We start from the raw sequence: 27715 nt of genomic DNA on the forward strand, positions 1-27715 counted from the left end.
GCCGTGGGGACGCGCCGGTCGGGCCGGGCGCGCGGGGTTGGGCGGGGCGCGGCGGCGGGCCTCCGGATGGGCCCAGTAGTCTTGTCGCACCTGCCGGCAGGGACAAAGGCGCACTAAGGCCCGGAAACTCCCCGCCCTCCTCTTTCCCGCTCGTCGCGGGGCAGCTTCTAAGCTGTCAACGTTTCCCTCAGCCCCCAATACCAGTGACAGGTCGGAAAAGTCCTTCATTTCCTCCGTTGCTCAGGGCCTCTTTTTTTTGTTGTTATTTCTTGGCGGTTCGACACAAACTCTTACTGATTTTCTTTCCGTATTTTTTCCGGGTGTTTTAATCAATGGGAGTTGTATGTATAAGTAGAGGCCAGATATTTCAGCTTCTCAGCACCACAAAGAATCCGGGTTTTTGGGAACTGTGTATATTTCTTGGTTTGGGAAGCACAGTTTTGTTATTATAATAAGATTTAATTTAAAGGGGCAGAAAGAGTTGCAAAAATATGGAAAAAGTCCTGAAAAATAAGTACACGGTATAGTGGATATAGAAATTCTTACAATAGTTATAGAAGCGTATGTTGGGGTAAAATGTTTTAACTTACTTTCCAACACATTAGGACTCTTGACAAATAATTTTAGGTGTTTTTTTTTCTCCATTTGGCTATGTGCTTTTCCCCAAAAAGTGCATATTGGACTCATGCACATAAAAGAGTAGCATAATTTTTGCTTTATTACTTACAGGTCGCCCATATTTGATTTTGAGCTCCAAAATGGAAGATTGGAAAATATGTTTTGAAGAGGTGTTTCAAATTAAAACAATAAAGAGTTATGTGTGGATGAATGGAAGGGCCTTGACCGCTTTCTTTGGCTTTGGGAATGTACAAAATACCTCAAATGTTAATATCCTACCAAAATTCCCAAGATAAGTAAATTGTGGTATATCTGTATGATAGATTACTATCAAGTCATCAAACATCATGAGGAAGAATGTTGACTTGGAAGAATCTTCACTAAAACACAGGCTGTAAAATATGTGGTTTGTTAACATTTTGGTAAAAAATAATGGGTAACTAAGGCATAAATACCAAAAAACTGTGAATGACAACGTTAAAAGTGGTTTTTTCTTGGAAGTAGGTTTATAGGTGTTTTTTTCCTTTGAGTCCTGTTTTCAAAGATGTTGTTTTAGGCATGTATTGTATTGCTAATTATTACTAGAAATACAGGAGAGGGCTAAATTTCATAAACGGTTGAAATACACTGTCTATACTAAGTCGATATTCTTCTAGTTGCACATTATTAAGTATTCTTAACTGCCACTATAAATTATTGATTGTCAGACTCTTGAACTTGTAACTGTAATCAAGGCCATTTTAAAACTTGGAATTGAACTCTGGAATCTGTCTTTCCTCTTCATGGAAAAACAAAATTGCTGAAGGGATGCTTACAGGCTTTTTTTTTTTTTTTTTGAGACAAGGTCTCACTTTGTTGCCTAGGCTGGAGTTCAGTAAAGTGATCATGGCTCACTGAAGCCTTGTGCTCCTAGGCTCAAGCAATCCTCTCACTTCAGCGTCCCGAGTAGCTGGGATTACAGATGTGCAGCACCACACCCAGCTAATTTTTATTTTTGTAGAGACAAGGTCAATCTGTGTTGTCCAATCTGGTCTTGAACCCTCTGCCTCAAGCGGTCATCCTGCCTCAACCTCTCCAAGTGCTAGGATTACAAATATGAGACCCTGTGCCTGGCTGAGGCCTTATAAACTATGCAAATAAAGCTTTTTTTTTTTAAAGGTCGCACTCAAGTGCACTATCTTTTTTTTTTTTTTGGAGACAGAGTCTTACTCTGTCCCCCAGCCTGGAGTACAGTGGCAAGATCCTGGCTCACTGCAATCTCTGCCTCCCAGGTTCAAGCAATTCTCGTGCCTCACCCTTTCGAGTACCTGGGATTACAGGCCCATGCCACCACCTCGCCTAGCTAATTTTTTGTATTTTTTATAGAGATGGGGTTTCACCGTGTTGGCCAGGCTGGTCTTGAACTCCTTACCTCAGGTGATCTGCCCACCTCAGCTTCCTAAATTGCTGGGATTACAGGCATGAGCCACTGTGCCTGGCCCTAAGTGCACTTTTAATACATTTATTAAAAGGTAAACTGAGCACCTAACCTGTACCAAATACTGTTCTGTAAGACAGGTCTACAAAAATGAATATGCTGTTCCTGTGCCTGGGGAACTTGCAGAAGTGATTTCACTTTATGTTTTTTTTTTTTTTTTCTTGAGACAGGGTCTTGCTCTGTCACCCAGACTGGAGTGCAGTGGTACGATCTCGGCTTGCTGCAACCTCCGCCTCCTGGGTTCAAGCAATTCTCGTGCCTCAGCCTCCCGAGTAGCTGGGTTTACAGGCATGCACTGCCTCACCCAGCTATTTTTTTTTTTTTTTTTTGAGACAGTCTTGCTCTGTTGCTTAGGCTGGAGTGCAGTGGCGCCATCTTGGCTCACTGCAACCTCTGCCTCCCAGGTTCAAGTTATTCTCCTGCCTCAGTCTCCCGAGTAGCTGGGATTATAGGTGCGTGCCACCATGCTCAGCCAATTTTTTTGTATTTTTAGTAGAGACGGAGTTTCACTGTGTTAGCCAGGATGGTCTTGATCTCCTGACCTCAGGTGATGCACCTGCCTCAGCCTCCCAAAGTGCTGGGATTACAGGCATGACCCACCACACCCGGCGTTACGTTCTTATTTTAGAGATGAAGAAACAGATCTGAGAGGCTATCACTCAGACGACATCAAGCTGATAATCAGAGGTGGAAGACTTAGGACTCCTATTCTGGTCTTATGAGCAAAGGTCCTGTTGTTTGTCCTACCTCATAACATTGCCCTTCTTGTTAAACTTTTAAAATATATTTTAAAATGTGTCCCATGGATAAGTAAATACTTAAATTATCCTTAAGTTGAAACTTTTTCTTGTCTTACCAAAGTAAATTAATGATTCAAGGATATTGTATCATCTGAATGACATACACATGCTGATAATTTGTTTTTTGTCATTTGATTTTCAGTGGATTATTTATAAAAGTAATTCTGAACTCCTGCCAAAATGGTAGGCTTTTTTTTTTTTTTTTTTAAACCTTGTCAAATTTTTATATAGTGTCTCCAATGCAGATAGGACTTTTGGAAATAAATGTTCTTTCTCTGAATTTTTTTTTTGTGGGGGAGGGTGTTTTCCAGACCTTTTGCTCACATGAGCCATTCTTGGTTTGTTCCAGCTTGCCAACACTTGGTGTCACATGTGAGCCTCCCACATGTATTCACTCTCCATTCCAGCTCTGTGATTGAACTCTGCTCTTATTGACTAGGGGGCAGTTGGGCAGGCATGCTTCATTCCTGGAATTGACAGTCATTCCTAATGTGAGTAAAGGGGAACCTCAATGAGACATCTTTAAACATATGAAAGCATTTGGTTTTAAAATGGAAGAACTGTCAAATACTGTTAGTGTCTGAGCCTTTGCAGCAGTTTGTTTGATAGATAAAAGAGAACTGATATGCCTGTTTTCTCCAGTTCTCTTTATCTTCCTTTAGCAGTTCTATTTGAATGTTTTCTATCTATTCTTACTCATTTTTACTCCTTCTGACCTTTCTTTTCTATTTCCCCCTTCTCTTGTTCTTCTTTTTCAGTTTTGAATATACTAACACTGAATCAGCACTTCTAAAGCCCTTCCTTCTCCCACTGGCTTCACTTGGCTTTCAGACATAATGAGGAGACTGGCTTTTCGAGGCGCTGGTTGTGCTCTGGTAAAGCTGGTAAATTACTGATTATCTACACCCTTTCCCTTTTCTGTCCTTCCTTGACTTTTTCCTTCCACCTTTCTTAAATTTTTGTTATCCTTTCCATAAAGATTCCCTCCTTATGTTCATCAAATTCACTTGTGTCTTTGTCATAGATTGTTTAACAGGGATTGATCCTTAATTTCTTTATCTTAATGAATTGAGGCCTGTTGATCAGCCTTTTATAAAAGGAACAAAAATCAGCAAAACTTGGCTAAGTTGTGGTTAAGCCTTTTGATGCTTTTAACTACTTTTAGCCAACTTCAAACTAATAATACTGTGTAACAAACTGAAGCCTAGAGTAAGGAACATCATCATGGTAGATTTTGTTTTAAACAGCTTGTGGACTTCAGTTTGGAAAAAGAGATCTTAGACTTCTCTTTTTCCTTAATTGCTCACCAGGATTTTCAAATGTGATTGCTTTGCTCCTTCTGTTTCCTGGAGATCCCCAACTTTTCTTTCCATACTGCTGGCAACCAGAGCTCTCCTATTCTAATCATTCAGCTGCTGGTGTCATATTGTCCTGAAATTCAGTGTTTCCATGTGCCCACAATTATGAGGTACTCTAGTTGTATGAGGTTCCTCATGATTGTAAGGCACATGGAAAAGCAGATGAGGTACTGACTCAAGAAGTAAATAATCTTGGGGCCTCTGAACCCCAGGCCTGCCTGACTACCTCAGGTACTGAAGGATCAATACCTTCAGTGTTGATGAGTGAAACTGGGATCTTTTTTTTCTTTTAGCTTTAGAAACAGGCCTTTGACGGGCGGATCATGAGGTCAAGAGATCGAGACCATCCTGGCCAACATGGTGAACACCCGTCTCTACTAAAAATACAAAAATTAGCTGGGCATGGTGGCACACACCAGTAGTCCCAGCTACTCGGGAGGCTGAGGCAGGAGAATCGCTTGAACCTGGGAGGCGGAGGTTGCAGTGAGCAGAGATCGTGCCACTGTACTCCAGCCTGGTGACAGAGCGAGAATCTATCTTAAAAAAAATAAAAATAAAGAAAAAGGCCTTTCAAATCACAATATACTATTTGATAGTATTGTTAGATTATATTACAATATAAACATTGCAGAACTTTCTTGGGTATATACTATGTGTAGCAGATCATTTCAGTGGTTGCATTTCTTGTGTTATAAATAGTTACAGTTAAAAGTGTTATAGTTAGAGTACATCATATCACTAAAAGGAGATTAGTTTGAATTAGCAGAAGAGTTTCGAAGGACAATTTGTACTTCTGTCTAGGTATAGCAAGTCTCATTAAGTGTTTTCCAGGGGTATGTCTTGTGGATCCTGCTTTAATGAATGGAGAACATTCATTTTCAGGGTATTAATTTTAGAGTACATCTAAAATGCTAGAAGGTTAGTTGTCCTCTGTCCCCTTACCTTTTTGCACTACTCATTTGTCCTAGGCTCTGCTTCTTGTTCTTTTCCACGTGATGGCCCACCTAGCAAATGATCATAATTGTAAGGCACGTGGAGAAGCAGATGAGGTGCTGACTCCAGAATTGGATACCTTGGGGCCTCTATACCCCAGGCCTGCCTGACTGCCTCATGGGCTGAAGGCTTAATACCTTCAGCACACTATTGTACTACTACATGTAGGTTGGGAAACGGGAAATTCCAGTCTAGGGCAAATTTGGAGCCAGAAGTTGTTGAGTCACTCAAGATGGATGATATACAAATGAATATGCTTTTATTGAATTTGTCCCATCAAAATTGAAAGTATAACATTCTGGTAAGTGAAAGACTAAAACAAGGAAGTCCAGGGCTTAAAACACACACACACACACACACACACACTTATAGCTAGTTAAACTACAACACGTTAAAATATTCTCCTAAGTGAGCCAGGAGTTTGGTGGCATGTGACCAGCTGAAGACTTGGTGACAGAGTCTATTTAAATGTAAGAACATGGCTAATTATTTCTTATAGAAGAAGTTGGATTCCATGGGTTCCAAGAGAAGAAGAGCTACCTCCCCTTCCAGCAGTGTCAGCGGGGATTTTGATGATGGGCACCATTCTGTGTCAACACCAGGCCCAAGCAGGAAAAGGAGGAGACTTTCCAGTCTTCCAACTGTAGATCCTGTGAGTAACTTGGATTACATGGTTTCTGTGTGCTTTTCCCACGATTCCCCTATCTTCCCTTTAATGATAAAATTAGTACGATGCAAGGCGTCTCCACTTTTTTAAGATTCTCTTGATTGTCTTTTTTTTTATGAATATTATGTATTCAGCTAAGTCTTAGAGTAATAGTGTGATCTTATGAATAACTTCAGTATGTTACATCATATATTCGTTCAACAAATAACTGTGTGACTATCATGTGACAAGCACTGTTCTCATGGTTGGGATATAACCATGTGGGAAACAAGCCCATTTTTCACATGGAACTTAGATTCCGGGGGGGCAGGGAGTAGAATATAAACAAGTAAACAAATAAAGAATAATGTATCCTCAGCTAGTAATAAGTGCTAAGAGGAAAATTTTGGGTGATTTGGACTATTTTGGCCTGAATTCCCTAGAAGAGAGTTCCAGACAGAGAGAATCAGTGCAGAGGGGTTGGGTCAGGGATGAGTTTTGTGTGTCTTGGTTACAGAGCAGTAGATGGTCAGGAAGGAGAAGGAAACTGGCAAGCTCCACCCGTTCAGAGTATGTAGGGCCCACACGAGCAATGTTTGGAGTTTAGATTTTATTCTCTGTGAAGTGAGAAACCCTTCTGTTGGATGGCTTTAAGCAAGAGAGTGATGAATTGATTTAGTTTAAAAGACAAAATCACCAGGAACATAAATCTGATGAAAGATACCAAAAAGTTAGTCAACTTGATTGTTTGAAAGGAGACATGGAGACATACTGTCACCATATTTCAGACTTCAGCATGTTTGGTAATATTGAGAGTCATCATATTTCTTCTCTACTTGTCTTTTATTGAAGAATAGAAAATAATTCTTACATCTACACTGGCTTTCTGTTCATGTTTTCAGTGATTTTCTCCTTTGCTAATGTGTAGATTGCCGTGTGCCATGAACTCTATAACACCATCCGAGACTATAAGGATGAACAGGGCAGACTTCTCTGTGAGCTCTTCATTAGGGCACCAAAGCGAAGGTAAGTTGGAAGCACATCAGTACAGTTGGGGGGGATTTGGTCCAGAGTCCATGTTTATTAAAGTGTTTGGAAATTGAGCTTTTTGTTGGCAGGAATGGCTTAAGTATACTGGGGTCCAATTTTAGTTTTTAGTAGTCAAGCGGTAGTGAAGCTTTTTTTTAATTAAAAATCTGTTTGAGCCAGGCACAGTAACATGCACCTATAATCCCACCTACTTGATTTTTTGAGCCAGGCACAGGAGCATGCACTTGTAATCCCAGCTGTTTGGGAGACTGAGGCAAGAGAATTGCTTGAGCCAAGGAGTTTGACACCAGCCTGGGCAACATAATGAGACCCTGTCTCTTAAAAACAAAAACAAAAACAAAAAGACCTATGCAGAAAGATCTCTTGAGGCCACAAATTTGAGACCAGCCTGGGCAACATAATGAGTCCCATCTCTACAAAAAAATTTTTTACAATTAGTCAGGTGTGGTGGTGCTTACCTATAGACCCAGCTACTGGGGAGGCTGGGGTGGGAGGATTGTTTGAGCCCAGGAGTTTGAGGCTACAGTGAGCCATGAGTGTCACTGCACTCCAGCCTGGGTGATGGAGCAAGAGCTTGCTTAAAAATAAATATTTAAAAAAGAGTACTGGCTGGGTGCGGTGGCTCACGCCTGTAATCTCACCACTTTGGGAGGTCTAGGTGGACAAATCACCTGAGGCCAGGAGAGAAGACCAGCCTGGCCAACATGGTGAAACCCTGTCTCTACTAAAAAATATAAAAATTAGCCAACGCAAGGCTGGGCGCAGTGGCTCAAGCCTGTAATCCCATCACTTTGGGAGGCCAAGACGGGTGGATCACCTGAGGTCAGGAGTTCAAGACCAGCCTTGCCAACGTGGTGAAACCCTGTCTGTACTAAAAATACAAGAATTAGCTGGGCTTGGTGGCAGGCGCCTCTAATCCCAGCTACTAGGGAGACTGAGGCAGGAGAATCGCTTGAACCTGGGAGGTGGAGGTTGCAGTGAGCCGAGATCGCACCATTGCAGTCCAGCCTGGATGACAAGAGTGAAACTCCATCTCAGAAAAAAACAAAAAAAAAAAGCCGGGCATGGTGGTTGGCGCCTGTAATCCCAGCTACTTGGGAGGCTGAGGCAGGAGAACTGCTTGAACCTGGGAGGCGGAGGTTGCGGTGAGCTGAGATCATGCCACTGTACTCCAGCCTGGGTGATAGAGCCATTCTGTAGGTTGCCTTTTCATTTTGTGCAGTGTCCTTCATGTACAGAAGGTTTTAATTTTCATAAAGTTTATGTCATCTTTTTCTTTTGTTGCCTGTGCCTTTGGTGTTGTATCCATGAAATGAATGCCAAATCCAGTATCATGAAGCTTTTCCCCTATGTTTTTGTGTTAATCAGGATTCTCTTGGACAGAACTAGGCTGCAAATTTTCCAAACTTTTATGCTCTGCTTCTTTTATAAAACTGATTGCATTAAACAGTACCCAACACACCTCTTGAATGCTTTGCTGCTTAGACATTTCTTCTGCCAGATACCCTAAATCATCTTTCTCAAGTTCAAAGTTGCACAAATCTCTAGGGCAGGGGCAAAATGCCCCAGTCTCTTTGCTAAAACAGAACAAAAGTCACCTTTACTCCAATTCCCAACAAGTTCCTCATCTCCATTTGAGACCACCTCGGCCTGGACCTTATTGTCCATATTGTTATCAGGCTTTTGGTCAAAGCCATTCAAGTCTCTAGGAAGTTCCAAACTTTCCCACATTTTCCTGTCTTCTTCTGAGCCCGCCAGACTGTTCCATCCTCTGCCTGTTGTCCAGTTCCAAAGTTGCTTTCACATTTTCGGGTATCTTTTCAGCAGCGCCCAACTCTACTGGTAGCAATTTACTGTATTAGTTCGTTTTCACACTGCTGATAAAAACATACCCGAGACTGGGAAGAAAAAGAGGTTTAACTGAACTTACAGTTCCATATGACTGGGGAAGCCTCAGAATCATGGTGGGAGGTGAAAGACACTTCTTACATCAGTGGCAAGAGAAAAATGAGCAAGAAGCAAAAGTGGAAACCCCTAATAAATCCATCAGATCTCTTGCAACTTAATCACTATCACCAGAATAGCATGGGAAAGACTGGCCCCCATGATTCAGTTACCTCCCGCTGGGTCCCTCCCACAGTATGTGGGAATTCTGGGAGATGCAATTCAAGTTGAGATTTGAATGGACACAGCACAACCATATCAGTTGTCCTCTAAGAGTTTTATAGTTTTAGTTCTTACATTTAGGCCTTTGATCCATTTTGAATTAATTTTTATAAGTAGTGTTTAGGTAAGGATCCCGCTTCGTTCTTTATATGTGTATATCCAGTTTTCCCAGCATCATTTGTTGAAAAGACTGTGCTTTTCTCACTGAATGGTTTTGGCGCCTTTGTCAAAATTCGCTTGACCATGTATGTGAGGGTTATTTCTAGGCTCCATTCTATTCCCATTGGTCCCTGTGTCTGTTTTTATACCAGTAGCACACATTTTGGCTACTGCAAGCAACATATTCAGTGGCAAAAGACTTAAAGCTTTTCCTCTAAGATCACGAACAAGACAGAGATGCCCACTTTCACCACTTCTATTCAACACCGTGTTCACTGTGGAATAAATCCCACTTGGTTATGGTATATAATCCTTGTAATATGCTGCTGAATTCAGTTTGCTAATATTTTATTGAGAAATTTTGCATCAGTGTTCATAAGGGATATGGATCAGTAGTTTTCTTGTAGTGTCTTTGTCTGGCTTTGGTATCAGGATAATGCTAGCGTCATAGAATAAGTTAGGACATGATCTCTCTTCAGTTTTTTGGAAAAGTTTCATAAGGCTTGGTGTTAGTTTTTGAAATGTCTGGTTAGAATTCATCAGTGAAGCTATCCGTCTAGGGCTTTTTCTTTGTGGGAGATTTTTTATTAAGTGATTTAGTGTCCTTACTAGTTACAGGTTTACTCAGGCTTTGTATTTCTTTGGTAGGTTGTGTGTTTCTAGAAAATTATCCATTTCTTCTAGTTTATCTAATTTGTTAGCATACATGTTTTCCTAGAACTCTCTCATAATCCTTTTTATTTTTGTGGCATTGGTTGTAATGTCTCCCCTTTATGATTTTAGTTATTTGCATCTCTTTTTTCCCTTCCTTATTCTCTCCCTCCCTCCTTCTTTCTGTCTTTTTTTGAGACAGGATCTTGCTTTGACACCCAGGCTGGAGTGCAGTGGCAATCACAGTTCAGTGCAGACTCAACCTCCTGGACTCAAGCAGTCCTATCACCTGCATGCCACTACACCTGGCAAATATATATATTTTATATATGTGTGTATTTACATAGTAAACATATAAAATATATATGCTACATATAATGTGTATTTTTTTTTTTTTTTTTTGAGGCGGAGTCTTGCTCTGTCGCCCGGACTGGAGTGCAGTGGCCAGATCTCAGCTCACTGCAAGCTCCGCCTCCCGCGTTTACGCCATTCTCCTGCCTCAGCCTCCCCAGTAGCTGAGACTACAGGCGCCCGCCACCTCGCCCAGCTAGTTTTTGTATTTTTAGTAGAGACGGGGTTTCACCGTGTTAGCCAGGATGGTCTCGATCTCCTGACCTCGTGATCCGCCTGTCTCGGCCTCCCAAAGTGCTGGGATTACAGGCTTGAGCCACCGCGCCCGGCCTATAATGTGTATTTTTATTCATATATGTAAAAATATGCTGGATTCTTACATAATACAACATACATATATTAAAAATACGTATGTAATGTTAGGTAAGGAGATATATATATAGATATATACATATATATACTTTTTTTTTTTTTTTTTTTTTTGTGGAGACACGGTTTCCCTGTGTTGCCCAGGCTGGTCTCAAACTCCTGGGCTCAAGTGATTCCCTCCTACCTTGGCCTCCCAAAGTGCTAGGATCACAAGTGTGAGCCACCACACCCAGCCTCTCTTTTTTTTTTTTTTTTTTTGGGACGGAGTTTCGCTCTTGTTGCCCATCCGGCAGTGCAGTGGTGCAATCTCGATCATGGCTCACCACAACCTCCGCCTCCCGGGTTCAAGCAATTCTACTGCCCCAGCCTCCCGAGTAGCTGGGATTACAGGCATGCGCCACCACGCCCAGCTAATTTTGTATTTGTAATAGAGATGGGGTTTCTCTATGTTGGTCAGGCTGATCTTGAACTCCTGACCTTAGGTGATCCGTCCACCTCGGCCTCCCAAAGTGCTGGGATTACAGGCATGAGCCACCGTGCCCAGCTCTTTCTTTCTTGGTTAATCTAGCTAAGGATTTACCAATTTTGTTGATCTTTCAAAAAAAAAAAAAAAACTTTGTTTAATTTTTAAAATTGTTTTCTGTTCTCTAATTTCATTTATCTGCATTCTATCTTTTTCTTTTTTTTTTTTTGGAGACAGTGTCTTGCTCTGTTGCCCAGGCTGTAGTGCAGTGGCATGATCATGGCTCATTGCAGTCTCTGCCTTCTAGGTTCAAGCGATTTTTATGCTTCAGCCTCCCAGGTAGCTGGGATTATAGACGTGTGCCACTATGCCTGGCTAATTTTTGTATTTTTAGTAGGGGTTGGGTTTCACTTTGTTGCCCAGGCTGATCTTAAACTCTTGACCTCAAGTGATCTGTCTACCTCAGCCTCCCAAAGTGCTGGAATTACAGGCATGAGCTACTGCACTGGCCCTCCTTTCTATTTATTATCTAATGCTAGTTTTGGGCTTAGTTTGCTCTTCTTTTCTCTAATTCCTTGAGAGTGAAGCTTTTCTTTTTCCTTTTTTTTTTTTGAGATGGAGTCCTGCTCTCTTGCCCAGGCTGGAGTGCAATGGCACAGTCTTGGCTCACTGCAACTTCCACCTCCTGGGTTCAAGCGATTCTCCTGCCTCAGCCTCCCGAGTAGCTGGGATTACAGGCATACACCACTATGCCTGGCTAATTTTTTTTGTACTTTTGTTAGAGACAGGGTTTCGCCGTATTGGCCAGGCTGGTCTCGAACTCCTGACCTCAGGTGATCCACCTGCCTCAGCCTCCCAAAGTGCTGGGATTACAGGCTTGAGCCACTGCGCCTGGCTGAGAGTGAAGCATATTTTTTAAATTATTTAATTTTTTTGTTTCATTTTTTTTAACACCTGGTTCACACAGTCTGTATAAAAATTAATAGTTCTTGTGGCTGGGCGCGGTGGCTCATGCCTGTAATCCCATCACTTTGGGAGGCCGAGGTGAGTGGATCACTTGAGGTCAGGAGTTCAAGACCAGCCTGGCCAACATGGTGAAACCCCATCTCTACTAAAAATGTAAAAATCAGCCAGCCGTGGTGGTAGGTGCCTGTAATCCCAGGTACTTGGGAGGTTGAGGTGGGAGAATTGCTTGAACCCGGGAGGTGGAGGTTACAGTGAGCTGAGGTCGCACCATTGCACTCCAGCCTGGACAACAAGAGCGAAACTCCGTCTCGAGAAAATTAAAAATTCATAAAAAAATTTTTTAGTTCTTAAGACAGTATTGAAGTTGTCACAGTGGTGTTTAAAAGGGATCAGTTTTTTAAATTACACAGAGAGTTATCTTGCACACACCTTCCTATGGAAGGTATGTTCCACTAACTAGAACATCTTTCCTCTCTTGCTGTCAAAATATAATCACTATTCTCTTCAAAACTCTGGCAGTTGGCCAGACGTGGTGGCTCATGCCTGTAATCCCAACACTTTGGGAGGCCAAGGCAGGTGGATCACCTGAGTTCAGGAGTTCAAGACCAGCCTGACCAACATGGAGAAACCCCATCTCTATTAAAAATACAAAATTAACCGGTTGTGGTGACGTGCGCCTATAATCTTAGCTACTCAGGAGGCTGAGGCAGGAGAATCACTTGAACGCAGGAGGCAGAGGTTGCCGTGAGCCAAGATCACGCTATTGCACTCCAGCCTGGACAACAAGAGTGAAACTCTGACTCAAAAAAAAAAAAAAAAAGCCAAAAAAAAACCCATCTGGGAATTGAAGTTATTTGTTCTGAAAACATATATGAGAGTGTTAGAGAACTGGTCCCCAAATATTTCCACATTCTAATCCCTGAAACCTGTGAATATATTGTGTTACATGGCAGAGGGGAATTAAGTTTGCTAATCAGCTGATCTTAATTTGGAGCGGTTATCCTGGATTATCCATGTGGGTCCAGTGTAATCACAAGGGTCCTTAAATGGGGAAGAGGGAGACAAGTTCAGTCAGAGATTTGAAGATGCTATACTGCTGGCTTTGAAGATGGAGGAAGGAGACTACAAGCCAAGAAATGCAGGTGAGCTCTAGAAGCTGAAAAAGGCGAGGAAACCTTTTTCACTAGATGCTGTGTACTAGACATCCAGAGGGCATGCAGCCCTGCCAATACCTTGATTTTAGACCAGTGAGACCCATTTTGGACTTCTGACCTCTATAACTAATATAATAAATGTGTTTTGTTTTAAGCCTTCAAGTTTGTGGTAATTTGTTACAGCAGCTGTAGAAAGCTGTGAGTTAACTAAAGATTTAGATTCATTCATGATTGTTAATGCTACAGTGGGTAGCTACCAAGCTGTAAGTTGAACTGGAGACAAATTTCTCACCTCAAGGAGTGAGCCACTGAGAGTGCAGTGTCATCATTCTGAATTAGGAGAGCCCTGTAAATTAGCAAATTAGCCATGGCCAAAAAGGAAGCATTGTTTTTAAAATGAGGTAACTGTCTCCATATTTGAGTTGGTTTATCAGTAATAGTCTTCTGAAAGTTATTTAATTAGCATAAAATAGTAAAAGCATGTATTTATTGTTTGCCACATTCTAGACACAATACCAAGCATTTTCCCGACCATATCTTATTTAAAATTCTGCGTTATCCCAGTTTATAGGTGAGAACTTGCACAAGTTCTTGTAACTACTAAAAGATAACTGTTGTTGAGACTAAAGTCATTCTGACTCCAAAGCCTATGCTCTTAACCATTATGTGGTATAGAGTAGCAGCATCATACTGACGTATACAAAACACCTTTTATAGAAGATACCGTCCCTCTGTTGCCTCCTTTTCACCGGCAGGCTAGTGCTGAGGGGCAGAGGATACACACCTTGGGTGCTGGACCACTGTCATGTTACAACCTCAAAGATAATGGTGGCTTTCTCTGACGCACCTTTGTGGAATGTATATTTTTTCTCAAGTATTTATGAGAATTAGTATTGCTCAGAGCTACACAATTTGTGAATACCTTTTTGATACTTTGTTTTAGTTACTTTATTAGTCTGCTTTGTACTAGGACATCCAAATCAACAACGGCTGAAACAAGAGAAATTTCTTTCTCTTGTGTAAAAGTTCTGTTCTGTGAAGTTGTCGAGGTACAAGTATTAGCCAACTCTATTCTGTGGTCTTTGTGGTATCACCCTTGCCTGCACGGTCTGAGATGACTCACTACCACAACTACCTTCCAGCCAGTATGGAAAAATAATGAATGTTAAGGACATGACTTGGATGTGACACACTTCAGCTCTCATATTGGCTAGAACCTAGCTGCAATGAGGCTGGAGAATAAACATGGTCTTTAAGGTTTTGTTTTATTTTGTTTTGTTTTCCTTAGAGACAAGATTTCGCCATGTCACATAGGCTGGAATGCAGGCTACTCACAAGCACCATCTTTCCACACTACAGCCTTGACCTCCTGGACTCACGCAGTCCTCCCTCAGCCTCCCAAGTAGCTGGGACTACAGGCATGCAACACCATGCTGGCTGAGAATATGGTCTTATTAGTATCCATGCAGCAGCTTAGAATGCTGTCATCCTGGGAAGAAGGGAGAATGGGGTATGGAGTAGCCCACAGGCTCTGCACACCAGGGCTAGTGTTTCTCATTATTCTGATTAAAACTTTGCGTTTTGGCTATTTTGCAGCTGTACACCGGACTGCCCTCACCTATTGTTTAAAGAGAAAAGTTGTTTTGAAAGAACATGCAATATAATCCTATTTATGTTAAATTTGGTTTGTGCATACATGTGCCTATAGAGAAGTCTGGAAGAATGTCTGTAAAAATGCAAATAGTGCTGTTTATTCTGGATTATAAGGATGATTCTTACTTTTGATGGTTTTCTGTATGTTTGATTTCAGTGGAAAAAATTAGTACTGTTAGAAATTAGAACTATTTCATTTTGAAATGGGGGGACCCTGTTTTGACCATATGACATAGAGTGAGAGGTTGGTATCCTGATTTTTCTTTTGTCTCTGTGGTAATTCTAAAAATGTTTGTGAGGAACCTTGTAGCATTGATTCTGGGGGATAGTGTCCTTTCTAGGCACATGTCCTCATTGAATTCTCAGTTGTCTACAGATAATCCCCTTAGCTTGAGACACTGCTGGGGTCCTGCCTCGGCAAAGAGCACTGGACTGTGGGTCCAGTAAGCCCAGATGGAGAGGACCATCTTGGATATCAGGTTATCAAAGCCCTAATGTTTGCTGTGAGAAGGTTCCTTGATACCACTGACAACATCAGTATTCTTTCTGCTTTTTCTCTGATATCTCAATATTCTGATTTTTTTGGTTGAAAAAAGTTTCATGTAAGTGGACCTGCACAGTTCAGTGGTCAACTGTACTGTATTAACATTCACATCCTGATTTCGATGGTTGAGCTGTGGTCCTTGTTTGTGAGAAACAAACACTAAATTATCAGGCATGATAGGGCATCATGTCAGAGCTTATTCAAATGGTTCAGAAAAAAGTACTATTTTTGCAACTTTTATGTCAGAATACAAATTTAAAAATAATTTAAATATGCGTAATAAAAGAATGGCTATAACTTGTCAGCTAAGGTTTCAAGGGAGATTTAAGCCTTAATCGCCATGATGTTATTTGTAATAACTTATCTCTTACACATGTAGAATGGGGCTGAATACCTACCCCTGTGGGAGAATTGAGAAAATAGTCACATCGTTTTTCAGGTTTACTTGTTTCATGGAACTTCATTTGAAGAAAGCCAGAAAAAATACTAAACATCCATGAACCCTAAACCCAAGAAGTTATTTTGGGAACTTAAGAAATTGCCATTAAAATTACTTAAGGAATTAAATAAATTACTTAATTATTTTAAGAAATTTTGTCATTGTAATTACCTCCAAAGTTTCTTGTGTGTTCCTCACTACCCCTCTCCTTCAAGGTATAACTACAAAGCCAAATTTTGTATTTCTTAGTCCCATGCTTTTTTTTTTCCTAAGAGTTTGGTTGTGTTTAGATGTATCTGATGTCCATTCATCTTTGTTAAGCTACTTAAGCCAAGGGCTCATCTTCGTCCTTTGTAATTTTAGTAATTGGTATTAAAGCAGCATTTATAATAGGCATTTGATAGTACTTGGCAGAAAAAATTTATGTGGTCACTTACTGAAGAAAGAGTCCGTTTTGTAAGTTTATAAAGAGAGTTGGGACATATATCTCTTTTCACACTTTTGAGCACTATAAATGGTAAATCATCTTCATTTATAAAAGATGCCATTGACACAGGTTTAGCGTTGATGCCCTAAACATTAAATATTTAGCATAGAAAAGATCATCACAGGTGTTAATTTAGGTTTTTATATCATTAACATATGTTTTGAAAAGGGAATGCATGGGCATCTTGCTTTTGTTACTCCCTTTTAGTTCTAATGTGAGTTTGATGGCAGAATTTTTTTTTTTTTTTTTAGTAAGCTCCAAAGTCCGTGAAAGATTCTAATATGCCCGTCACTTGGGATATTGAACATTACCATAAATAGTTTTGAAATACAACTTTTTGTAAGCTTCAGATTAATATCTCCTTTAAAAAAATTTAAATTATAACAGAAATCAACCAGACTATTATGAAGTGGTTTCTCAGCCCATTGACTTGATGAAAATCCAACAGAAACTAAAAATGGAAGAGTATGATGATGTTAATTTGCTGACTGCTGACTTCCAGCTTCTTTTTAACAATGCAAAGGCCTATTATAAGGTAAGAAATTATGAAATTTGGAAGATACCAATTTGATAATTGGCTTCTTTATAAATCTGGCAGGTGAGTAGTAGTTTCTTTTTGTGGCTTGAGTTCGTATTTGTCTTATTCGTAAAGAGACTGAACATTCATATGAGTTTTATTTCTTATTTATTTACATATTTTAATTTATTATTTTTTGAGACAGGGTCTTGCTCTGTTACCCGGGCTGGAGTGCAGTGGTGAGATCTTGGCCACGGCAACCTCCACCTCCCAGGTTCCAGCAATTCTCCCACCTCAGCCTTCTGAGTAGCTGGTGCTACAGTCGTGTGCCACCATGCCCAGCTAATTTTTGCATGTTTTGTAGAGACCAGGGTTTCACTATGTTGCCCAGGCTGCTCTTGAACTCCTGGGCTCAAGTAATCTGCCTGCCTTGGCCTCCCAAAGTGCTGGAATTATGGACGTGAGCCACTGTGCCCAACCCACATTCATGTGATTATGAACTATTCTTATTTTTCCTCTGTCTTCTCAAATCTTTTGCCCATTTTTCTCTTGGTTTGTTGGTCATTTTCATATTTCTGGAACTTTTTTTTTCTTTTTTTTTTAGAGACAGTCTCACTATGTTACCCAGGCTGGTCTCAAACTCCCGGCCTCGAGTGATCCTCCTGCCTCAGCCTTGTGAGTAGCTGGGACTATAGACATGAGCCACCACTCCTGGCTTTAGAAAGTATTTTTTTTTTTTTTTTTTTTTGAGACAAAGTCTATTGCCCAGGTTGGAGTGAGTGCAGTGGCACGATCTCAGCTCACTGTGACCTCTTCTTCCCAGGTTCAAGTGATTCTCCTGCCTCAGCCCCCCAAGTAGCTGGGATTACATGTGCCCACCACCACACCCGGCTAATTTTTGTATTTTCAGTAGAGATGGGGTTTCACCAGGTTGGCCAGGCTAGTCTTGAACTCCTGACCTCAAGTGATCCACCCACCTTAGCCTCCCAAAGTGCTGGGACAACAGGCATGAGCCACCATGCCTGGCCATAGAAATTTTTTTTTTTTTCCTTGAGATGGAGTCTCGCTCTGTTGCCCAAGCTGGAGTGCAGTGGCATGATCTCGGCTCACTGTAAGCTCCGCCTCCTGGGTTCACGCCATTCTCCTGCCTCAGCCTCCCGAGTAACTGGGACTACAGGCCCCCGCCACCACGCCCAGCTAATTTTTTGTATTTTTAGTAGAGACGGGGTTTCACCGCGTTAGCCAGGATGGTCCCCGTCTCCTGACCTCGTGATCCACCTGCCTCAGCCTCCCAAAGTGCTGGGATTACAGGCGTGAGCCACCACGCCCAGCCAAAATTTTTAAATTATCGTAGATACTAAACCTTTTTTAATTATATGTTTTAGTTTTTATATATGTATATATTCCTTTGATTTTGTGTGTTTCAAATATCTTCTCCCACTGTGTGCATATCTTTTTACCTTTCATGGTATTTTTTGATGAACAGAAACATTTTATTTTAGTATAATCAAATTTATCAATCTTTAAATGGGTTTATTTGTATCTTGTTTCAGAGATTCCTCTTGCCCAAGATATTCTTCTATTATATGCTTTTCTTAAAGTTTTATAGTTTTGTCTTTCATATAAGCCTTTAATGCAGCTAGGATTGATTTTTGTCTTTTATAAGGTAGGAATAAATGTAGCTGGGATTGATTTTAGTCTTTTATAAGGGTAGGAATCAATTTTTTTCCCACGGGTATAACGTATAACTAACACTATTCTCTCTGCATTTGTTCGCAGTCACTGCTGTCATCATTTTCATGTATTCATGAATCTATTTCTGTCCTTTTATTCTAATAGGCCATTCTATTTCTACCTTAATTACTTTGGCTTTATTTATTTATTTATTTATTTTTTTTGAGACACGATCTCTCTTGTTGCCCAGGCTGAAGTGCAGTGGCGTGATTTTGGCTCACTACAGCCCTCATCTCCTGGGTTCAAGCAATCTTCCTACCTTAGCCTCCTGATTAGATGGAACTACAGGTGCTCACCATCACACATGGCTAATTTTTTGTATTTTTGATAGAGATGGGATTTCGCCACGTTGCCCAGGCTAGTCTTGAACTCCTGGGCTCAAGCTATATACGCCCCTCAGCCACCCAAGTGCTGGGATTACAGGCATAAACCACCATGCCCAGCTTGCTTTATACCTCTTTTTCTGGTTACAAAGTAGGTTAACTGCACTTGACCCTTTGCCATTTCACACACATTTTATATTAGTGTGTTAAGTCAACAAGCACACAAAAAATTTTTTTTGAATTTTTGTGATTGCGTTGACTGTAGATCGTATTAGTGAAAATTGATATAATGTTGGCTGTTCCAATCTGTGAATTTGGTATGTCTTCATTTATTTACGTCTTTTTAAAAGTATTTTAGTAAAGCTTTAAATGTTTCTTCATAAAGATTCTGCAAATATGTTGTTTATTCTTGAAACTATAAATGTTTTGGTTTTGGGTTTTTTTTGTTTGTTTGTTTTGTTTTGTTTTGAGATGGAGTCTTGCTCTGTCGCCAGGCTGGAGTTGCAGTGGCCTGATCTCGGCTCACTGCAGCCTCCGACTCCCTGGTTCAAGTGATTCTCCTTCCTCAGCCTCCCAAGTAGCTGGGATTACAGGCATGTGTCACCATGTCCAGCTAATTTTTGTATTTTTAGTAGAGATGGAGTTTCACCATGTTGTCAAGGCTGGTCACGAACTCCTGACCTCAGGTGATCCACCCACTTTGGCCTCTCAAAGTGTTGGGATTACAGGCGTGAGTTGCTGTGCCCAGTCCTTTTAAAATCTTTTATATCCTCGCTGATTTGTCTGCATGAACTTTCCACTTACTGAATTCAGTGTTTTAAAATCTTACACTCTGATTATCGATTTGTCTGTTTCTCCTTATAATTCTGTTACTATTTGCCTTATATATTTTGAAATCATGCAAATAGGAGCATACCAGTTTAAAATTATTATATTGTCCTAGTAAATTGAACTTTTTGGCATTATGTGATAGCCCTTTTTATTACTAGTAATGTATTTTATTTGAAGTCTGTTTTGTTTGACATTAATGTAGTTATACTAGCTTTATTTTGGTGTTTACCTAGTTTGTTTTTTTTATTCTTACACTTTTTTTTTTTTTTTTTTTTTTTTTTTTTTGAGACGGAGTCTCATTCTGTCGCCCAGGCTGGAGTGCAGTGGCCGGATCTCAGCTCACTGCAAGCTCTGCCTCCCAGATTTATGCCATTCTCCTGCCTCAGCCTCCCGAGTAGCTGGGACTACAGGCGCCCACCACCTCGCCCAGCTAGTTTTTTATATTTTTTAGTAGAGACGGGGTTTCACCATGTTAGCCAGGATGGTCTCGATCTCCTGACCTCATGATCCGTCTGTCTCGGCCTCCCAAAGTGCTGGGATTACAGGCATGAGCCACCGCGCCCGGCCTATTCTTACACTTTTAACATGTTCATATTCTTTTAATGCTGAGGTATGTCTTGTAAACAACATATATATGAACTTCTATTACTCCAGTGTATAATCTTTATCTTTTAACTAGAGCATTTCAACTCTTAATAGTTTTAGTGATTACCATTATGTTTAGATACATTTCTACCATCTAAATTTCTATTCTATTGATTTCATCTTTTTAAATTTTTTTTTTAATCTTTTTATTTATTTATTTATTTATTTTTGAGACAGAGTCTCACTCAGCCGCCCAGGCTGGAGTGCAGTGGTGCGATCTTGGCTCACTGCAACCACCATCTCCCGGATTCAAGCGATTCTTCCATCTCAGCCTCCTGAGTAGCTGGGATTACAGGCACCCACCATCATGCCCAGCTAGTTTTTGTATTTTTATGGGGTTTTACCATGTTGGCCAGGCTGGTCCTGAACTCCTGACCTCAGGTGATCTGCCTGCCTTGACCTCCCAAAAGTTCTAGGATTATAGGCATGAGCCACCATACCTGGCCGTAAGTGTCTTTAAAGATGAGGTCTCACTAAGTTGCCCAGGCCAGACTCAAACTCCTGGACTCAAGCAGTCTTCCCATTGCGGTCTACCAGGTAGCTAGGACTGCAGGTGCACACCACCTTGCTCAGTTTCTGTATTTTGCACTTCAATGCATTTTGTTATTTTTTTCTCTATGCCTTCTTTTGATTTCATTTTTTTCAAAACTTTTTTCCTCTTATTACCTCTAAAATTTGGAAATTGTAACACCTATGGATTATCTTTTAGTTCTTATCTAAGAAGTTTTACTATGCATAATTAACTTATCAAAGCCAGAGGCTAATCAGGATCTTAATCCTCCAGACAATACAAAGACTTTAGAATAATTCAACTCTGGTCACTCTTTTCCTTATTTATAATGCTGGTGCTGTGTACTTTAGTTCTTTTGTGGCAATTTTTGAATCTCGTAGAAAGTGGTCCCCAAGCTTTTTGGAACCAGGGACCAGTTTTGTGGAAGACAGTTTTTCCATGGACAGCAGTGGATATGGGGGGTGGGGGGCAAGGTCAGGATGAAACTCTTCCTTCTCATGTCATCAGGCATTAGATGCTTATAAGGAGCTCACAACCTAGATCTCTTGCATGCTCAGTTCACAATAGGGTTCACACTCCTATGAGAATCTAATGCCACTGCTGATGTGATAGGAGGAGCTCAGGCCATAATGCTGTCTTGCCTGCTGCTCACCTCCTGCTGTGTGGCCCAGTTCCAAACAGGCCATGGACTGGTAGCTGTTTGTGGCCTGGGGGTGGGGGACCCCTGCCATAAAATACTATTCAGCCAGGCATGATGGCTCATGCCTATAATCCCAGCGCTTTGGGAGGTTGAGGCAGAAGAGTGCTTAAAGCCAAGAGTTTGAAATCAGCCTAGACAGTGTACTAAGACCCCATCTCTACCAAAAAAAAAATTGTTTTAATTGGCTGAGCATGGTGGTGTGCACCAGTAGTCCCAGCTACTTGAGGGGCTGAGGTGGAAGGATCATTTAAGCCCAAGAGTTCAAGGCCGCAGTGTGCTATGACCATGCGACTGTACTCCAGCCTGGGCAACAGTGAGATCCTGTCTTTAAAAATGTTAATAATAATAATAATAATAATAATATTGATTTGTAGAGTCAGTACAATTCATTATTGCGACTTTCTTTATTCTTCATTCGTTTTTGCTATTGAGAAGTCATCCGTCAGTATGATGGTAGTTCCTTTAAAGGTTATCTGTCTTTTCTTTTCTAGCTATCTTTAGTATCTTTTTCTCTTTTGTATTTTATAGTTTCATTGTGATATATTTTTTGTATTTTCAGTAGAGACAAGTTTCACTGTGTTAGCCAGGATGGTCTCAATCTCCTGACCTCATGATCCGCCTGCCTCAGCCTCCCAAAGTGCTGGGATTACAGGCGTGAGCCACCACGCCTGTCCACCATGCCCAACTTTTAAACATTTTTAACACATCTGTTTTTTATTCTATGGCAGATTATTCTGATAATCTAATATTTGAATTCCAGTATCTAATACATATATTTGTTTAGTTTCACTGTCATTTTTGCTAGCTTTCTCTTGTGATTCTTTGATTCTTATGTGCCTCATGATTTTTTACTATGAGCTCATATTTCTTGGAACTTTATCTCTAGAGATCACTGGAGTGTTAAATTCAAGTTGGTTTCATCCAGAAATGATTTGTTGCTTGTCCAGGATGACTGCCCTGTCTTTGTTAAGGCTAACTAATGATGAAGAGTTCTCAGAGATTCATTTCACGCCTCTCCTCTCCTCTCAGTGCCATGGTTTGAGATAGGCGTGAGTTTAGATAGGTAGAGGTTGAGATGGGCAGTCCTCCTTGCTCCCTGGCAGTGCAGAAACTGATTTGAGTTCCCACTAACAGTGCAGCCATGGCCTTTGGATTCCCAGCTTCTGGTAGACCCTGACCTTTGTCTTCCCTCCTTGCTGCACAGAGAAGCCTTGGAAATCAAAGCTTGTTTTATCACAAATGAATGCCCACAAAGTGAACATTTGACTTCAGTGTTCTGGGTTTTCATCTGGGTTCCTGTTTTTACGCCTTTAATTTTATGAATATCCTTACTTCCTGTTGGCATCCCATGTATGCATTTTTAAAGTTTTATTTTTTAAAGTTTGCATCCAATGTTGTTTTAACTAGAAGGTTTCAGTCAAGAGTTTACTATACCCGCTATACTTCATGAACAGATATTTTGAAACAAGGTATTAAGGAATTTCAAACTAGAAATATTAATAACATCAGAACAGTCATTAGCGTCTATCCTTTAAATCAAATCTTATCCTTTAAGTTGTCTTTCTTAGTGTATGAGTAATTAGATTTTTTGGGTTTTTTGGGGTTTTTTTTTTTTTTTTTTTTTGAGACAGAGTCTTGCTCTGTCGCCAGGCTGAAATACAGTGGCACGATCTCGGCTCACTGCAACCTCTGCCTCTCTGGTTCAAGCTATTCTCCTGCCTCAGCCTCCCAAGTAGCTGGGACTATAGGCACGCACCATCATGCCCAGCTAATTTTTGTATGTTTAGTAGAGACAAGATTTCACCATATTGGCCAGGATGGTCTCAATCTCTTGACCTCATGATCCACCTGCCTTGGCCTCCCAGAGTGCTGGGATTACAGGAGTGAGCCACCGTACCCGGTCATAATTAGTTTTAATTTAGCAAATCATTTGTCTTCTGCCTCAAGTCTTTCTGTAATGAGATAAGACATAAATAATTTGATTTCAGAATATCTTTAAAACATACACTTAATTTTTTGGAAGTGGGATTAAGACCCACATATGTTTTAATCATGAGGATGTTAAAATTTGTAATAGAATTTTCAAAATTGTGTCAAAATACTAGTCTTTGCTGAAGCAGGTACTTTAAAAGTAGCAACTAATCTCCAATACATTACTAAAGTGATTTTTTTTTTCTTTTTGCTAACATACAGCCAGATTCTCCTGAATATAAAGCTGCTTGCAAACTCTGGGATTTGTACCTTCGAACAAGAAATGAGTTTGTTCAGAAAGGAGAAGCAGATGATGAAGATGATGATGAAGATGGGCAAGACAATCAGGGCACAGTGACTGAAGGAGTAAGTGTGCAGCTGGAAATTGTGATGGATGGGCTCTTGGAAGGCAGAGAGGGCCCTGCTTGTGATTCCCTCTGGGATGTTGTGGGCAACTAGAATTCCTGTGCAATTGTATTGGTAACTGGGAGGATAAAAGGACATTCAGCCAGAGAGCCCCACTCCATTTTTAAGGGATCCTAGGATATCCTGGACAATGTTTGCCATGTGTGGTGATTTTCATGAATTGTACTTGTATTAATGCATATTTCCTGCTCAGTTTTAAAGAGAATCTTGATATTATCAAGGATTAGTCCAGTATTGCTACATTGAGACATTGTGTAAGGGAAGACAGTGTTGTGATTAGAAGTTGGAATGTAATCACCTTAGTGAGGAATATTTCTGTAGGTTAGAATGGTTACTGTTCCTAGAACATACCAGGTGTGTTTCTACCGCTGGAATTTTGCAGTTGTTCTTCTGTGTAGAAGATGTTTCCTTTGGCTTTTCCCGTGACTGTCTCTTTTTTATTATTCTAACACCATCTAAAGTGGTATCTACTGAGACAGGACTTTCCTGACCACCCTATATAAATTGTTTGCTCTGCCTTCCTCCTTTTTAGTTCCTACCCCACCCTGTCATCACAGGGTTGTCTTCAGTTTTTATAATGTCACTATATGTGAAATAATAACATACTAGTTTACTTGTTTTTCTCTCTTCCCCCAAGCAGAATGATTGCTCCTGAGCAGGTATCTTCTTGTTCATTTATTCCTTATATCTACACTATACCTGGCACGTAGGTGCTGATAGATATTTACTAAATAAATACACATGCTTCATGGCCAGGCACAGTGGCTCACATCTGTAATCCCAGCACTTTGGGAGGCCAAGGCGGGAGGATCACTTGAGGTTAGGAGTTCAAGAACAGCCTGGCCAACATGGTAAAGCCCCATCTTTACCAAATATACAAAAATTAGCTAGGCATGGTGGCAAATGCCTATAATCCCAGCTACTCAGGAGGCTGAGGCACGATAATTGCTTGAACCTGGGAGGTGGAGGGTGCGGTGAGCCGAGATGGCGCCACTGTACTCCAGACTGGGCGACAGAGTGAGACTCCATCTCAAAAAAAAAAAATGAAAAAAGAAAATAAAAAGACATGTTTGAAAAGAGAAAAAAAGAATAGTAGAGGGGATCACAACTCTTCTACCGCTAAATTGTAAGAAGCACAGTGCAGAATATTCCCCTTTCTTCTGTAACTTATCTACATAGGCCTTTTGCTGGAACACAGAGAAGCAGTGATGGGTGAATTTCTCAAAAATATAATTACTTATTAGAGTCTCAAAATACAGTTCCTAGTCAGGTGCTATGGCTCACCCCTGTAATCCCAGCACTTTTGGAGACCGAGGCAGACAGATCACCTGAGGTCAGGAGTTTGAGACCAGCCTGGTTTCAAACATGGTGAAACCCCATTTCTACGGAAAATACAAAAATTAGCTGGGCATGGTGGTGGGCACCTTTAGTCCCAGCTACTTGGGAGGCTGAGGCAGGAGAATCACTTGAACCTGGGAGGCAGAGGTTGCAGTGAGCTGAGATCATGCCACTGTACTCCAACCTCGGTGGTAGAATGAGACTCTGTCTCAAAAAATATATATATATATGTGTGTGTGTGTGTGTGTATATATGTACACACACATACACATACATATAGTTCTTATATATATTTTATATGTGTAAAATTTTATATTTTATATATGATATATAAATATATAGTTCCTCAGCACCTTGTCAATTTAATTAATTAAGTGATTGGAACTAGATAGAAGGCTAAAATTAGGAATTTCCTGGAATTTTACTCTCTGATATAAATGCAGGAGAAGCAACCCATGCTTTCTTCAGTAGAACACTGCTTGCAGAGGCCCCACCCTTAGTGTAGACCTTCAGGGCTCTAGTCAAAAAATTAAAATGCCTACATTTAGGACTTGCCCATATTTCTTTCTGTAGTGCATCATTGATGAGAAATTGGGAGGATCTTGTATGTTCCCATTTATACCTCCCAAGCCTCTTTCAAATTTTGTTTTTTTCAGACAGTGTCTTGTTCTTTGGCCCAGGCTGGAGTGCAATGGCACAATCACAGCTCACTGCAACCTCCATCTCTTGGGTTCAAACGATTCTTCTGCCTCAGCTTCCCAAGTAGCTGTGAATGCGGATGCCTGCCACCACACCAGCTAATTTTTGTATTTTTAGTATAGATGAGATTTCACCATGTTGGCCAGGCTGGTCTCTAACTACTGACCTCAGGTGATCCTCCCACTTCAGCTTCCCGAAGTGCTTGGGATTACAGGCGTGAGCCACCATGTTAGACCCCAAGCCTCTTTATAGCTCTATAATTCTCATGGAGGGAGAAGACATTTTCAGGTTTCTAATGTTTAAATCAAGGATGATTTTCTTGGGACTGGCGTGGTGGCTCACTCCTGCAATCCCAACACTTTGGGAAGCTGAGACTGGAGGATCACTTGAGCCCAAGTGTTTTAGACCAGCCCGGGCAACATAGTGAGATGCCCATGTGTACACAAAGTGAAAAAAACTAGCCAAGCATGGTGGTACACATCTGTGGTCACAGCTACTTGAAAAGCTGATGTGAGAGGATTGCCTGAGCCCTGGAGTTTGAGGCTGCAATGAGCCATGGTCACGCCACTTCACTCCAACCTGGGCAACAGAGTGGTGGGAAAAAAAAGTGCTGAACCTTAAAATTGAGACTATACTAAATAAAAAGAGCTTCTGTTGTATTGGAACAGAATACCTTTACTTTTATGATTTAAACAAGGAAAAACCATTACTCTTTATTTCATATGTACAAAGAATGATTTGGACTAGAAGCATCATTTAATCCTTGACTGAGACATTCCATTGCTTATTCTAGAAACTTGCTTCAGACTTGAACCCTCCTTGGTCAAGTACTCTTTGGGGCATATACTTCCTATGTTGAAACAGTGACTAAGCTAGGTATAAACCAGTCAGTCTAAAGAGCAGAAATGGTGTACATTGATTTACTTAATCACTATTTAGTTTTGACTTAATTTGAATTCAGTTGTTAGACCTGGTAGAGCACCCCATGGTGAAAAGTATGTAGTCCCAACGTTATGTAAGTAGTCATTGTCCTGTAAGAATATGAAGACCAATAGATGTGAACAGCAGATATAGAAATGACCGACTATTATGGGACATGTTTTCTCCTGCTCAGTTGCTCATTTTACATTTGTAGCACTTAAACTTTGCCATTATAATGTTTACTGTAGAAAAAGGTTCAATAAAAGGACCTACCACAAGGGATTTCATTGCAAATATAACATAAGGAGCCTCATTAGGTTCATATAGGTTATTCTAGGGATACAGTGCCTTTGTCCAGCATCAGAACATTATGGGATATTCTTGAAATTTGGAGTTAAAATAAGTACTGGTTAGGAGTTGCTTTTTTTGGCCAGGTACAGTGGCTCATGCCTGTAATGCCAGCACTTTGAGAGGCCAAGGTGGATGGACACGAGGTCAGGAGTTTGAGACCAGCCTGGCCAACATGGTGAAACCCCGTCTCTACTAAAAATATAAAACTTAGCTGGGCCTGGTGGCGCACGCCTATAATCCCAGCTACTCGGGAGGCTGAGGTAGGAGAATTGCTTAAACCCAGGAGGTGGAGGTTGCAGTGAGCTGAGATTGTGCCACCGTACTCCAGCCTCTCCATCTCAAAAAAAAAAAAAAAGAAGTTGGTCTTATGAATTAGCTTTACAATTTTAGAAGCCATGTAATAT

At 40.8% G+C, this 27715-nt stretch overlaps 1 protein-coding gene across 18 annotated transcripts in view; it reads left to right on the forward strand.

The window, feature by feature from the left end:
• PBRM1 (polybromo 1) overlaps window positions 1–27715 on the forward strand; it is a 148964-nt gene that overhangs the window by 404 nt on the left and 120845 nt on the right. For 8 of the 18 annotated variants that reach the window (XM_026447990.2, XM_026447995.2, XM_026447992.2 and 5 more), the window contains exons 2-5: window positions 5746–5898; window positions 6821–6918; window positions 16732–16879; window positions 23799–23942. In XM_026447990.2, the coding sequence (XP_026303775.1) occupies window positions 5746–5898; window positions 6821–6918; window positions 16732–16879; window positions 23799–23942 (543 nt within the window). Of the gene's footprint in view, window positions 1–729; window positions 789–3244; window positions 3387–3653; window positions 3780–5745; window positions 5899–6820; window positions 6919–16731; window positions 16880–23798; window positions 23943–27715 lie in introns of all 18 variants that reach the window. The other 10 variants (XM_026447998.1, XM_026447999.1, XM_026448001.1 and 7 more) reach the window with 7 other exon arrangements.

Source organism: Piliocolobus tephrosceles, chromosome 2 (assembly GCF_002776525.5).
Source record: "Piliocolobus tephrosceles isolate RC106 chromosome 2, ASM277652v3, whole genome shotgun sequence".
NCBI lineage: Eukaryota > Metazoa > Chordata > Mammalia > Primates > Cercopithecidae > Piliocolobus > Piliocolobus tephrosceles.